Below are 14,529 nucleotides of genomic sequence, written 5' to 3' on the forward strand. Positions count from 1 at the left end.
ATCAGTACTCTGATAACCGGAGAATATGTTTATCCTGTACAAATACTTGTACTAAAACTACATTCTCTAACTGTAAGCTTCTCACTTTACCAGATTACTGCATGTTCCTCATGGTTATGCTTAGCCAGAATTTGATGAGGAAAGACAACTGAGTTCAAAACACCAAAACTCTCCTTTGCTCCTTTCTCCTCTCCTCTCCTCTCCTCTCCTTTCCTCTCCTCTTCTCTCCTCTCCTCTCCTCTCCTCTCCTCTCCTCTCCTCCCTTCTCTCCGCTCTTCTCTTCCCCTCTCCTCTCCTCTCCCCCCCTCCCATCTCCTCTCCTCTCTTCTCCTCTCCTCCCCTCCTTCAGATCTGGACGCGGCCCACCACAGGCACTGGCCTGGCGTGCTGAAGGTCATCGCCGGCTGCCACATCTCCCTCTTCCAGATGCCCCTCCCCGAGGACGCCGTGCAGCTGGGCGGCTCCATGAGTCTCCACGGCAACCACATGACGCTGGCCTGCTTCCACGGGCCCAACTTCCGCTCCAAGTCTTGGGTGCTGTTCCACCTGGAGGAGCCCAACATCGCCTTCTGGACCGAGGCCCAGAAGGTCTGGGAGGACGGTAGGGGAAACCACTCCATGCTATGGCCAATAAATCAGTGGTTGGGAATACATCCCTTTTTGGGGCTCAGGCTTTCCCCAGTCGCTCGTGGCTTAGTCTGGTGTCACTTACCTGCCGAAAGTTTGCAGTCTGGAGACACCTTATTGGACATTGGGAGTAGAAGCACATAAAAAAATGAAGGCTATCAAGGCTAGGCCTACTAGCTTTTTCTGTAAGACCCACCCCATAACTCCCAGTACCTTTTTTCGAACCCTACCTTCAGGAGGCGCTTTGATTGGTTTAAAATGTTCAAAAGCCATTAATGCTGTTATCGTTCCCACCACACATTTAGTCCATGTTTCACCATGTTTCTTTCCAGCCTGGTCATGCCAGACAGCTGGTGGCCAAATAATATCTAATGCGCTTTCATTTACTTTAATGGTGTGTCATGCGTTGGTCCCAAATGTGTCTTTATTTTTGTCTAGGGTCTACTGATGAATCAACCTACATCGTTCAGACTCTGGACTTCCACTTGGGTCACAACACCATGGTAACCAAGCCTTGCGGGGCTCTCGAGAGTCCCATGGCAACCATCACCAAGATAACCCGACGGCGTCATGAAAACCCTCCTCATGGTGTCGCTACAGTCAAAGAGTGGTTTAACTACGTCACTGCCATGAGGAACGAAGGTGAGATCACACAACACGCACCTATCTAGATAACGTCTATATACCTAACAAAAAACACACATATACATACATATAAAAGTGCACATATGCACTCTCGTCATCTCTGTCTCACGCATAAAACACTTAACAAACCCTTTTGACTTCATCTTCGTCTTCCTCGCTCTCCTTCACCCCGTCTCGCCCACACAGAGTTGAACCTGTTGAGGAACGTGGACGCTAATAACGGGGAGGGTGGATCGGTGGCCAAGAGCTCCAGCCTGCTGAGCAGCTTCAGAGGCTCCTCAACCTACAACCACGAGACGGAGACCATCTTCGCCCTTCCCAGAATGCAGCTGGACTTTAAGTCCAACCACGTACAGGACCCAGAAGAGCCCTCGCTAACAGGTGAAACACTGCCAGGGATCTCTGTTTTTTTTTTTTTTTTACTTCCCTAGTCAAATTCTAATGTTGTTTATTTTCAAAAAATCTCTTACTCCATCCCACTCCGTACCTTTGGCGTAATTTTCTGCCGATATTCTGTCGTTGTTGTAGACGCCAGCAGCAAGCCAAATGTGGAGTGTAGTGTCGTCACGGAGTTCACCGATCACATCTGTGTAACCATGGACGCAGAGCTCATCATGTTCCTCCATGACCTGGTGTCGGCCTACCTGAAGGAGAAAGAGAACGGTGAGAACCGCGGCCTAAGAGACCCAATGAAAGCTCATCATAGTGACATCATAGTCATCACTTCCTCCCTCACTATAAACCATTATAGACATCGTTCTTCGTCACAGACCACACACACACACCTCACGGCGGAGTTTGATGTGCATAAATGTGTGTGTGTGTGTGTGTGTGTGTGTGTGGTTTTCCTCTCTAGCTTTGTTTGCTCCGCGGATGTCGGCGTCCCGCCCCGGGCAGAAGAGCCCCACGGTGTCCCAGGACGAGAACTCCGGCGAGAAGAAGAAGGAGGAGGAGGGGATCAACTACACCACTGTGGACTGGAGAGAGTTCCTCTGCAACACCTGGCACCTGGAGCCCACACTACGGTACACACACACACACATACACACACACACACACACACACACCACACCTGGCACCTGGAGCCCACGCTACAGTACACACACGCACACACACACACACACACACCACACACCTGGCACCTGGAGCCCACGCTACGGTACACACCACACACCCACACACACACCACACACACACACACACCTGGCACCTGGAGCCCACGCTACAGTACACACACGCACACACACACACACACACGCACACACACACACACACCACACCTGGCACCTGGAGCCCACGCTACGGTACACACACACACACACACACACACACACACACACACCACACCCAAAACACACCCCCAGCATCCGTTACCTACTATCCACACTAGCTCACAGAACTGACTACGGTTCTATTCTAAGAAGGTTCTAAGGACTACTATGTACATTATGTGAAGCTGTCGAATCATCGTGTCTGATTTTATGTCTGTGTGTGTGTGTGTGTGTGTGTGTGTGTGTGTGTGTGTGTGTGTGTGTGTGTGTGTGTGTGTCCGTTCAGACTGATCTCGTGGACGGGCCGTAAGATCGACCCGGTGGGGGTAGACTACATCCTGCAGAAGCTGGGCTTCCACCACGCCCGCACCACCATCCCCAAGTGGCTGCAACGCGGCGTCATGGACCCGCTGGACAAGGTGCTGTCCGTCCTCATCAAGAAGCTGGGCACCGCCCTGCAGGACGAGAAGGAGAAGAAGAGAGAGAAGGAGGAACATTAACAGACGCTCACACGCAGAAACACAGACACGTACAGTCTGTCTCTCTCGCTCTCTCTCTCTCTCTGTGTCTCTCACGCACACAAACCCACTCAGATCTGGAAACACTGGAAATATTTTGACTACTGTACATATGACTGGTACACAAACACTGAACATTAATATGTACAACATGTACTGTATGCATATACACTGTACTGTATAGGTGGCTCATACACACACACACACACACACACGCTCACTCAAAACTACTGCTTCTGCACCCTGTGAGTGTGACTTATTGTTTACTGTGGTGCATGTGATCATTGCACTGCTTCAGATTGAAAATTTGGTTCAGTAGGGTTTTTTTTTTTATTTAATTGTTTTAATATTTGGGTAAATGGGAAAAACAGCTGATAATGTGCCGCTTGTAGCAGAGGGTTTTTAACATGGATTACGTGCATCTATACATTACCAACATGGATTACATGCATCTATACATTAACCAACAATCAAAGCAAAATAATTGTCAAAAATATATCGCCAGCTTTTCACATCCATTTGGACAAGAACCAAGGTTACATGATGTCTCCAGTGCCTCCGTTTGATGCACTTCCTTATTCAGACTTCATTTGTAATGTAATATCACGATGTTTTAGTGTTTTAATGTTTTGAGGAGTAGCTCATCAGCTTCAGATGATGTCATTGGCTTTGACGGCTGAAGGCTGTGTTCAGCAATGACGTCATCGCATCGGCCGGCCGTCAGCACTCCCCCACAACCGTGCGTCGCCTGGTTACCTCCTTACGTTTTACTGCTACATGTTGCACCACATCTCCAGAGTTCTTAAAAGGCATTCCATGTGTCCAAACCTCCTATTTTTGAATTGTTTTGAAATAATACTAGTTGGACAGGAATTTGTATCATATATATATAAAATCTTTAATGACATTGATTGATTGTGTGATTGATCTTAAAAGTATTTTTTAACATACTTAAATGTATACTGTGTAACCCATGTTAAACCCATGGTGTAGCCTATTTGTGTTTTTGTTTGTTTTTAAATGTGCAATAGACCAATGTACATAAGCTGTGAAAGCATTAATGTGAATATGTGCCGATTTCAGAATAAAATCATTGCCATTGTGATTTGACAGAGACTGGTTGTTTTATCAAGTGTGTTAGGAAGTTATGGTTTCAGATGGTTGCTTTAACAGCTGTAAATATAATTGATGTCTGCTTCAAACATCCCATAAATGATATGACTGTACTGTGATGGAACACATCAATGCTGGTGTTCTATTGACAAAAAGACCGTATAAAAAAAAATGGCATTTGATGGGTTGAAAATGGCTCAACACGCCATCTACTGTTTAAAACCTGCACCTTGCGAGTAAACAGAACTTCTCTACGTCATTATAAAAACAATCAAGGAAGAAACAACCAAAGGCCCTGAGCAGCAGGGCACGCTGAACTCCAGGTTGCTGGCGCAGACCAGGGAACCATTACACCCTCAATGTCCTTGTTAACTATGGCTCCTGCTGTTGTGCTAATGAAAACACCACAGTTACTGGTGTCCGACTGTTGCCACTGCTGACACGTGTTCCAAAGGGCCAGATCACTTAACGCATTCCTAAATGTTTAGGCCAAGATGAATTTGTGCCTGTAGGTACAATCATACATTTTATTTTTTTAAGTACCACCTATACCCACCCAGGGGCAAGGAGATGGGGCAGTAACGCCATGTCATCTGGCTTTAAGTCATGAACATAAGTCAAGTCCCTGTCAGGTATAAAATTATGCGCTTTCCATTTGTACTGTCCAAAACATACGAAGCCCTTAAAGTCCCGTAAGGTGATATTTTCTATCTTGTGTGCAGAAGTTATTATGTGGTGGGAACAGGTTATACAGATAATTAACTTGTTCCCTCAAGATAACAAGAGATCACATGTTACGCACAAGATAAAAACGGGATACTGTCAATGTACGGTTTACCGTCTTGATTGACCAGCAGCATTAACGTGACACACATTGTTTGATGACTGACATAACAGAAAGGGAGTCGAGTCGTTTTTCCTCGCACCCATTCTACCGACAGTGAGGGTTAATTACTCAGCCTCAATTGGTCCCTGCGACTGTCGTGCAACACTGGCATTAGCGTTAGAGATTCTGTCAACAAAAATCTATGACATTGATATAAATAAAATAATGTAACTGTCAACATACAGTAATAGTTTTTTATGCTTTAGAAATGAACCGTCTCTGAATTATGAATCCGTTTCGCTGTAAGAGGAATGCCAGGACTATAGGGGGCAGTGTGACGCAGGCATTTGTCACGCATTTTTAATTTCTCAAAAGTAAATCCACGAGGAAGATGAATTATGGTGGGCGCAGGTGAGGAAGTTTTCCGAATAAATTAGGTTACAAATGTTGATGATGTTTTACTCGTTATGTCACATTATGACAAACTGATAGAAAATACCGAGGCTTTATGCATAGACAACGCTTAAGCAGAAAAGAGTCGTATTGATTGACCATGGTCCGTCTTGTTGCGTATGTCACTTGCTCTCGCAGCAGTATTTTCCAACGCTATGTTAGTTCACTTCTCTACCGTAATGTATGCGTAAATGAAGTGTGTTTTGTTTCCACAGTGGAGGTGTGTTGTTTCGTGGTGGTGGCGGTACTGTGGGGAGCCACCAATCCATTTTTAAAGAAGGGTACAGAAGGCATTGAAAGGGTAAAGAAGGGGAATATTATCCTTCAGTTCCTGGCCGAGGTTAAGTTCCTCTTCCTCAACTTCAAGGTAAAGTCATGTTCTCCAAGAATACAATTGTTGTGTACAGATATTTGGAGAAGGATTTGTGAGTCTTGCTGAATAAAAAAACAACGCAACACAACAAAAATGTAGCTTATTCTGATTTTTTACTTGCATAACGCCCAACCAGTTAAACCAGTTTCTTCTCTCTGCAGTATTTGATTCCATTCCTGCTGAATCAAGGTGGATCTGTGGTCTACTACTTCACTTTGGCCACCACAGGTGATAGCCTAACGATGAGAACCCTAACTACATTTCAGTCTGATAACGAACAGACACAATATTAAAATAAGTGTATTTGTTTTGTATTGTGATATCTTTTCTATAGTCATAAAAACAATAAATGTTTTTGATGCGTCCCTCTCATAGAGTTGTCCTTGGCCGTGCCAGTCGTAAACTCCCTCACATTCCTCATCACCCTGCTCACAGGCCGGTTGCTGGGCGAGGACTTTGGTGGGAAACGTGAGTATCTGTAAGCTGTGTGTTTAGGATGGTACATCTCACTCATTTGTGTAATTTCACAATCTTTAATGTTTGCTTTGCAAATTCTGTGTAATGTATGACATTATCAGCAACATTGTTCCTTAATTGATGTCAGAAAACAGTCCCATGCTGTTATTGTGAAAATATTCTTCCAGGATTTGGCTCCCCTGGTCTAATCCCAGTGTCTCTCTCATGGTGTGTTTGATATTACAGGAGCTGTGTTTGGGATGCTGCTGACAATGCTAGGGGTCTCTCTCTGCATCATCAGTTCAGCCTCTGAGGCCAAGGATCCCGCCCCGTTCAACACCACACTGACCTGAGGACAAAAAAACACACCCAGCTCTGGAAGTAGGGGCCTGATTACTGCGGTTGGTGTCTGACATGCCAGCCCAGATGGTTATTCAGTCTAATGGTGGTTGAGCTGTCAGTCTGTGTCAGCACTTAATCCTTGTTGCTGCTGTTGCGTAGCCCCTAGCTGTGTTTGCCAATGGCAGACTCAATTAGACTACTCTTAGTAATGTGTTTACATTCTGCTGTTGCTGTTGCTGTGTCCATCTATGCTCTACAGTACAGTAGGCAGTGCAATGCAGTGTCGTTATTTCCATGCTGCTCTTACACATAATCTTTCAAGATCAGTAGCATCTTTACTCTTGTGGTGTGGTAGTATCCTTTCGTTGGAGGGAAGACTACGTTTTGTAAATACTTTTTTCTTGTCTTCACAAAAACAGTGGCTAAATGGCATTCCTCAAACACCGAAGCGTGTTATATATATAGTTACCTAATTTTCCACGCCATTTTGGGAATAGAAGCACTTCATTATGGTAACTTGTTGAACTAGTACGTAACAGATAGCATTACATATTTGATACAACTTGAATATGCGAGCGACCATGCTTCAGTAACATTGTGTTGCTTCTGTATCCAGTCAGTCTTACAGTTTTTCCTGATTGCTAGGACACATTTTCTGAAACAATTGACAATTTTCTCATAACTACACATACATTATGAAATAAGTAACACTCACATCGGTACAACCATCTAACTACCAGGTTTTTGAATGTTTCATCTCCAGCAAGCAAACACATGCTGATTGACAGATCTACAGTGGCTCGCAAAAGTATTCAACCCCCTGAAAGTTATTACTGTTTCCACATAAATGCTAGTCTGATGGGAACTACAGTAACATTAGCCCAAACGATAACATATTGGGAGTGATCTTTTTGCCCTGATTTGAATTTCTGCGCTGAGAATGACCATTTTGATGACTGAAAAGCAGTTTGTTGCTCATCAGCAGACATAGTGTCTGCCTTTTAGTTACCAAAACAAAAACATAATTCAGCAATTACTGATGTCATCCATTACAGTGATATTCAGTTGTTAAAGAAAACACAATGAGACCAAGGTCCATGTGTGGATACAGTCCCTACTCACACTCCAGGTGTACAGAGCAATACAGATATTGCATTTACAGCAATCCAAATGGCTCACTGTAAGTTTGGCCACACACATTGTCCAGCTTCATCATAGTCATTCCAGATATGAGCACATGATAAATGATGATGAGGATGATGAAATTCCTGTGAAACTACTTGTCTTTGATATTGTGGTCTTTCTCCTCCTGGTCCTCATCCTCTTTGTGCTTGTCCTCCTTTGGTGACCCCTCTGGTGACCCCTTTGGTGACCCCTCTGGTGGATACATTGTTCACTATTGTTGTTCACACCAATGTCCCTTATTATTTCATTCTGCAATTCTTTTTGATGTGTTTTAATAGTGTTGGGGCTTAGGGTTTCCACCGTGAAAAAGGTGTGCTTGTTTAATTCAGATGCTGATGCCTTGAGTGTATTGAACTGATTGCATGTGTCTACTAAACGGGTATAACGTTTACACATTGAAAGATGTGTGAATAGTATTTACTGTTATGAGAAAAGTGTATGTCTTTTGAGAACCCAGGCAAAGCTATCGTTATTCTTGCCGAGGGAACCAGTGATGGTGTGTTAGCAAACAGGAAAAACTGTAAAATAATGTGACTCCAAGGCTGTGCAGCTGATTTCAGTGGAGAGAAACCTAGTATATTTTTAGATGCTGATCTTGCTGAAAGCAAGTATATTTTGTCATAGTGCCTGTGTCTGTATTTTTTTTCTGAAACCAGATGATATTTGAAGAAGGGTTCGTTCTGAGATGTATATACTATTACCTGAGGATGTGAGACAGATTATTCTAAATAAAGTATTTATTGATTAATACAGTAAAGTATATTTATTTTCTTGAGGATGGCAGACACATGTGAAACAGCTTTTCTACAAAACATTTCCAACATTTACTCTAAATGGTACTTTAATATCTGCTAAACTGTAGTTTGGTGCACTGTACAGGGGACACACATGTATGTCATGTAATGTATAATGGTTCAAACACATCAGTGAAATTCTTACATTGTAGTTTTAAACCAAAAGCCAAGCCATTCAGTATCTCCCTTCTCTAACATCTGAAGAGAACAGTTCCTTCAGTACAGGAGAGTCAGTACCATGTTGTACTGTACATTCAGAGGACAATCAACCATCCTGATGCATTATTGCTAGAAATTGTGTTTTATTTGTCATTTACTTTACTATTAAGTCATACATTTGAGGTGTGATGAGAGTGTTTAAAAGTGCTAGTGTATTTCACCCTTCATAATACAACACACATTCTGTGAAGCATGGCCTCCCATTGTTAATCCAACCACTGAATTGCCATGAATGGTAAAAGCTGTTTCCAGTACCAGGCCCTGGTGAGGAGCCGTGTTGTCCAGTTCACTCTCTCCTCCTCTCTGAAGACACAGGCCTCTCCTGCGAGTCAGCCTCAGCCAAGCTCTTGTCCAATGGCACGGAGGGAGTGTTCCGACCAGCCTTGGTACTAGGTGGAGTTTCCCTCTAACACACACACACACACATAGGGGACAGATGGTGTTTTAAACAGTGGGTAGAGTTAACAAACATTCAACTAGAGATTCAGTTTGACCCTCTCTTTACCTAATAAAGGTTAATAAAGGCATACTGTGGTTTCGCTTATAGGTGGATAATTAACCCTTAAAAAATCATCTTGCATAACTATAACAGGCACTTTAAGAAGTGGACCATTGATATCACCTTCAGAGGACCAATCCTAAATGGGAGCTGTCATTTACATTACCGTAGTACTGAAAAACTATTACTTATTAAGTACAAACCATGGACCATCTTGAACATTTTGCTGTTTGGGTACATACTAACTTAAGACAAGGCATTTGACAGCTAAACCATCTTTCCATTCCCAGCCCAGATTGGACAACGCTTGTGGTGTGGTGAAGAGTTAAAGGCACCTGCACAGAGTGACTTGATTGGTCAGCTTCCCCTGTGTTCTCCTCAGGGCCTGGAGAGGGAGTCCTGCGATCGGGAACAACAGGGGCCTGATGCAACACAGGGAGACAACAACAACAGGACAAACACAAATATTTAGCTGGATAGGGAATCTTCCCTGGAATGCTAATGGAATTCAGTACAAATAATGAAATGGTTTCTGTAGGCCTGCAATTTTATGTTGGCTTAAGTGTCTGTAGTAGCACCATACATAGGAGAAGTGTGCACCGATATGAAATAACTGGAGCATTTTGTAGTTCAGATGGTCTTCATACCACTGCGTCCTGACTAGCAGGCCCAGAGTTCTCTACGGGAGACTCTCTGTGGCTGGAGGGCGGGCTGGAGGCTCGGATCATTCTGGACTCCTCCTCCACTGGCAGGTCCAACTTCAAAAGAAAATGAACTTTTTATGTTCCGCAACTGTTCTGATTTAAGGTCTCATATACCATATCAAAGAAATGCATTTGTTTCAACAGCCGTTTTTCATATTTAGTCTCTGTGGATGTGTGCGAAAACACACACACACACACACACATACCTGGAGGTGGCTTTGAAGATTGTTTTCCTCAGAGAGGTCCTCATTCTCTGATGTCTTTGCCCGTCTCTGCAATAGAGAGGGGAAGTGAGGCAGAACTAATTGGATACCAGCCAGGAAGACAGAAACCCAGAGCTCTGAGTTGCAGCGCTATTTTTACCTCAGAGGAGCGACAAGAGATGAAAGCCAATTATTTTAAGATGTGTGACATTGTGCTCTGACAGAAATACACTCCTGATTGGGTTGCGCGCACACACACACACACACACAGACACACGCCTACAGCTGAGTGTTCTATTTCAAGCCGTTCTTGTTTTGAATTATTCACCTCTCTATTCTCCCTTTATTGAAAGAGAAATGAAAACTGTGATCTTATGAGGCACAAGCACTGATCACACAAATGACAAAAGACATAAACTGACATCCAACTGTCACAGCTTCTCTCTCTGACACACACAGACGCACACACACACACACACTCAGCCCTAAAGGCTGTGATTTGTTACTACTGTGCTACAGGGTTTTGCTGTGTTATATTTAGTGTGTTGGTTTATAAGGGAAAACGCGACAGAGTAGGCTATGCAGTTTAGTCTAACCTTGTCCTTAATGAGGCAACTGGTTTTAAAGTACATTTCAAAAATCTTTAAAGGAAAATATGTCAACTTTTTATGGAAGTGACCCCTTTATTAAATATAATATATAGTGTATATGAATGTACCTCTATTGGTTCAGCAGTGCTTTCTTTCTGGTGATGATCAGAATCAGAATCTGAACTTGAGCTCATTTTCCTTTGCAGAGATATTTTTGTCTTCAAAAGAGAAAGGAAAGAAGTGAGAAGTATTAAGTGTTAGACACATCATTGATTTTAGAGAGAGAGAGAAATAGTCCTCTCTGTAATACATTCCTGTGGCATTATCTCTGGAACAAACGTGCCTGATCTTTGTGGTCTGCTTCAAGGTTATCCTTCTTACGCTGATCTTCCTCTTCAACGACCTCAGCAACTCTCTGGAACAGTCAAATAAGAGACAAGAAGGACTCAGCATCCTCTATGAGTATAAACTGATGGCAAAAGTGTGGTGGTATAGTGGTAGTGGTATGGGGTTGGGGAATCTGTCACCATATCATTGGAGAACTTCACTGGTAATCATGAGACAACGCAACAATAGACAGACAGTGACAGAGCAATGCAGTATTCAGGGAAGAATCTGAAAGGATCATGAAAAATGGGATGGAGTGGTGGTGGTGGCATGTGTATGTGTTTGTTTGTGTGTTCTTGTGTATGGATGTGTGTGTGTGTTCCTGTGTATGGATATGTGTGTGTTTGTGTGGTTGTGTGTGTGTGTGTGTGTGTCTGTGTTCGTGTGTGTGTGTGTGTGTGTGTGTGTGTGTGTGTTTGTGTGTATGGATGTGTGTGGATGTGTGTGGTTGTGTGTGTGTGTGTCTGTGTTCGTGTGTGTGTGTGTGTGTGTGTGTGTGTGTGTGTGTGTGTGTGTGTGTGTGTGTCTGTGTTCGTGTGTGTGTGTGTGTGTGTGTGTTTGTGTGTATGGATGTGTGTGTGTGTGTGTGTGTGTGTGTGTGTGTGTGTGTGTGTGTGTGTGTTTGTGTGTATGGATGTGTGTGGATGTGTGTGGTGTGTGTGTGTGTGTCTGTGTTCGTGTGTGTGTGTGTCTGTGTTCGTGTGTGTGTGTGTGTGTGTGTGTGTGTGTGTGTGTGTGTGTGTGTGTGTGTGTGTGTGTGTGTGTGTGTGTGTGTGTGTGTGTGTTTGTGTGTATGGATGTGTGTGGATGTGTGTGGTGTGCCCACATGCCTGGTCAACAGGGAGGTCCACCATGATGTTCTCATCCTCAGGCACCTCCTGAGCTCCTCGCACCTCCTGTCTCTTCTGACCTCCTTGGGCCTGGAACACACTGGGCTGAGCTGCTGCAGGATCAATCACAGGAGAGGACACACTCATCATGACCAATTACAGGAGAGGGCAAACTCATCATGACCAACCACAGGAGAGGGCAAACTCATCATGACCAATCACAGGAGAGGGCAAACTCATCATGACCAACCACAGGAGAGGGCAAACTCATCATGACCAATCACAGGAGAGGGCAAACTCATCATGACCAATCACAGGAGAGGGCAAAATAATCATGACCAATCACAGGAGAGGGCAAACTCATCATGACCAACCACAGGAGAGGGCAAACTCATCATGACCAATCACAGCAGAGGGCAAACTCATCATGACCAACCACAGGAGAGGGCAAACTCATCATGACCAATCACAGGAGAGGGCAAACTCATCATGACCAATCACAGGAGAGGGCAAACTCATCATGACCAATCACAGGAGAGGGCAAACTCATCATGACCAATCACAGCAGAGGGCAAACTCATCATGGCCAACCACAGGAGAGGGCAAACTCATCATGACCAATCACAGGAGAGGGCAAACTCATCATGACCAATCACAGGAGAGGGCAAACTCATCATGACCAACCACAGGAGAGGGCAAACTCATCATGACCAATCACAGGAGAGGGCAAACTCATCATGACCAACCACAGGAGAGGGCAAACTCATCATGACCAATCACAGGAGAGGGCAAACTCATCATGACCAATCACAGGAGAGGGCAAACTCATCATGACCAACCACAGGAGAGGGCAAACTCATCATGACCAACCACAGGAGAGGGCAAACTCATCATGACCAATCACAGGAGAGGGCAAACTCATCATGACCAACCACAGGAGAGGGCAAACTCATCATGACCATCAGTGTGGGGGACCAGGTATTTAGATTGATTAATTTAGCTGATGTTTTTATCCAAAACAACTACCAGGTACAAGTAAGATAAACATTTGTCATCAGTATTTGTGTACATGTATATCTGTTCTGACTGTATGTTTAAAAGAGAGAGAGAGATAGAGAGAGAGGGAGGGAGAGAGAGCGAGAGAGAGAGAGAAAGAGAGAGAGAGAGCACATACCTGGTGCTGCTGTGGCTTTAAGTCGTCGTGAGTTTGGGTTCTTGCGCACCCTGACAGGTTTGGCGAAGAACACTGACTTCTCCTCTCTGATGCTTCTGAGCCCCTGGACCGTGCCTGGACTCCTGTCCTCTGCCTCGTCTCCAGTGGACTTCACTCTCCGCCCGTCCATCTGAGGTACCACAACACTCTCACCTTTAACCTTTCACCCTTGACCCTCAACTCTCAGTGCTAATAAATTCTTCTTATATATCTTTTTACGGCACTTAAAAGAAAACTGGGTAAATGACAGCTGAAACAATGGAGAGAGCAGGTGAACCCAGACATTCATCAAATCAAGCCCATCTAACTGCACACATTGAAAAACAAACACACACACAGTTACCTCTGGTGAGTCTAAAAGGGCAGAATCGCTGTGTGTGTCATGAGTTCCTGTCCTCCGGTTCTGAAAGACCCCAAAGAAACTAAATCAGAGATAAATACGATTACCGGTACACTTGCTCTTCACTCGGCACACATACAGTGTTAATCACTGACATGATCAGGTCAGATATTTTATCATGTTTACGCAAGTTCATCATTTATATATCGTCACGACCAGTAAACCATATACTTCACAGTAATTTGATCTCAGTGCATTGACCTGCATACCCTTCATACATTGTATGCTTCCCTTTGTACTCACCCAGTGTAAAGTACACACACACACACACACACACACACACACACACACACACACACACACGCGCGCGCACATGACAAACATAAACGTCATGAAAAGATTCTAACCTCGTGTTTCCTCTGCTGCCTCCGGTTCAGTGGATAATACCTACAACATTCAGAGGCAATATTCAAGAAGAAAACATTACATGCTACCTCTGAATGTATGCAATAGAAATGATCACTTATCACATGAATTATAGATTATGTCATTTCTACAATATTTTAGAAGCTACAACAAGGCTCAAGGGACAACACAAAAAAACGTATTTCAGTCCTTGGATAAGTTTGCATATTTTTCTTTTACTAGTCAACCCTGCACACAACATTCCAAGACACAACGTGTTTAAAGGCCACAAGGTTTAAGAGACGTCTTGACAGTTCATGTTATTTATGGGATGGCATTAGACACCCTGAAAGGAAGACTGACCAATGCAAATGCACAAGCATTCAAATTCTCTTTACAAGGCAGTGATTTATAGTGTTCGCGCAATCTCTTTTTGTGTGTGTGTATGTCCCTGTATCTGTGAGTAGGTGTGTGTGTGTTTGTGTGTGTGTGTGTGGGTGTAAGCTTGTGTGTGTGTGTGTGTGTGTGTGTGTATC

The 14,529-nt window shown here is 44.0% G+C and overlaps 3 protein-coding genes and 1 long non-coding RNA gene across 9 annotated transcripts in view; 2 read left to right on the forward strand and 2 right to left on the reverse strand.

The window, feature by feature from the left end:
• Window positions 1-4,171, forward strand: part of kiaa1109 (KIAA1109 ortholog) — a 52,329-nt gene extending 48,158 nt beyond the window's left edge. For all 6 annotated transcript variants that reach the window (XM_042709828.1, XM_042709831.1, XM_042709830.1 and 3 more), the window contains 6 exons: window positions 350-601; window positions 1,066-1,269; window positions 1,459-1,653; window positions 1,801-1,935; window positions 2,129-2,297; window positions 2,830-4,171. In XM_042709828.1, coding sequence (XP_042565762.1) covers window positions 350-601; window positions 1,066-1,269; window positions 1,459-1,653; window positions 1,801-1,935; window positions 2,129-2,297; window positions 2,830-3,043 — 1,169 coding nt within the window. In that variant the 3' untranslated portion in view covers window positions 3,044-4,171. The remainder of the gene's footprint in view (window positions 1-349; window positions 602-1,065; window positions 1,270-1,458; window positions 1,654-1,800; window positions 1,936-2,128; window positions 2,298-2,829) is intronic.
• Window positions 4,172-5,320: 1,149 nt separating this feature from the next.
• tmem234 (transmembrane protein 234) lies at window positions 5,321-8,561 on the forward strand. Its single transcript, XM_012833018.3, has 5 exons — window positions 5,321-5,411; window positions 5,669-5,820; window positions 5,988-6,054; window positions 6,202-6,294; window positions 6,529-8,561. Exons 1-5 carry the CDS (start codon window positions 5,399-5,401, stop codon window positions 6,633-6,635), a joined length of 432 nt encoding a protein of 143 aa, XP_012688472.1. The 5' UTR covers window positions 5,321-5,398; the 3' UTR covers window positions 6,636-8,561.
• A 50-nt stretch (window positions 8,562-8,611) lies between these two features.
• LOC116223592 lies at window positions 8,612-10,009 on the reverse strand. The gene is made up of 3 exons (XR_004165162.2): window positions 9,969-10,009; window positions 9,657-9,743; window positions 8,612-9,228 (listed from the first exon to the last, which is right to left on the reverse strand). It is a non-coding gene; the product is annotated as an uncharacterized LOC116223592 (long non-coding RNA).
• A 7-nt stretch (window positions 10,010-10,016) lies between these two features.
• dcdc2b (doublecortin domain containing 2B) overlaps window positions 10,017-14,529 on the reverse strand; it is a gene marked incomplete at its 3' end in the record, with an annotated part of 8,234 nt that continues 3,721 nt past the window's right edge. The window contains exons 6-13 of the mRNA XM_031580869.2: window positions 13,996-14,035; window positions 13,592-13,651; window positions 13,210-13,378; window positions 12,036-12,148; window positions 11,162-11,233; window positions 10,947-11,036; window positions 10,232-10,297; window positions 10,017-10,079 (exon numbers count right to left, since the gene is read on the reverse strand). Of these exons, the coding sequence (XP_031436729.1) occupies window positions 10,017-10,079; window positions 10,232-10,297; window positions 10,947-11,036; window positions 11,162-11,233; window positions 12,036-12,148; window positions 13,210-13,378; window positions 13,592-13,651; window positions 13,996-14,035 (673 nt within the window). The remainder of the gene's footprint in view (window positions 10,080-10,231; window positions 10,298-10,946; window positions 11,037-11,161; window positions 11,234-12,035; window positions 12,149-13,209; window positions 13,379-13,591; window positions 13,652-13,995; window positions 14,036-14,529) is intronic.

The sequence above is a fragment of the Clupea harengus genome, chromosome 14 (assembly GCF_900700415.2).
Source record: "Clupea harengus chromosome 14, Ch_v2.0.2, whole genome shotgun sequence".
In the NCBI taxonomy this organism is placed as follows: Eukaryota; Metazoa; Chordata; class Actinopteri; order Clupeiformes; family Clupeidae; genus Clupea; species Clupea harengus.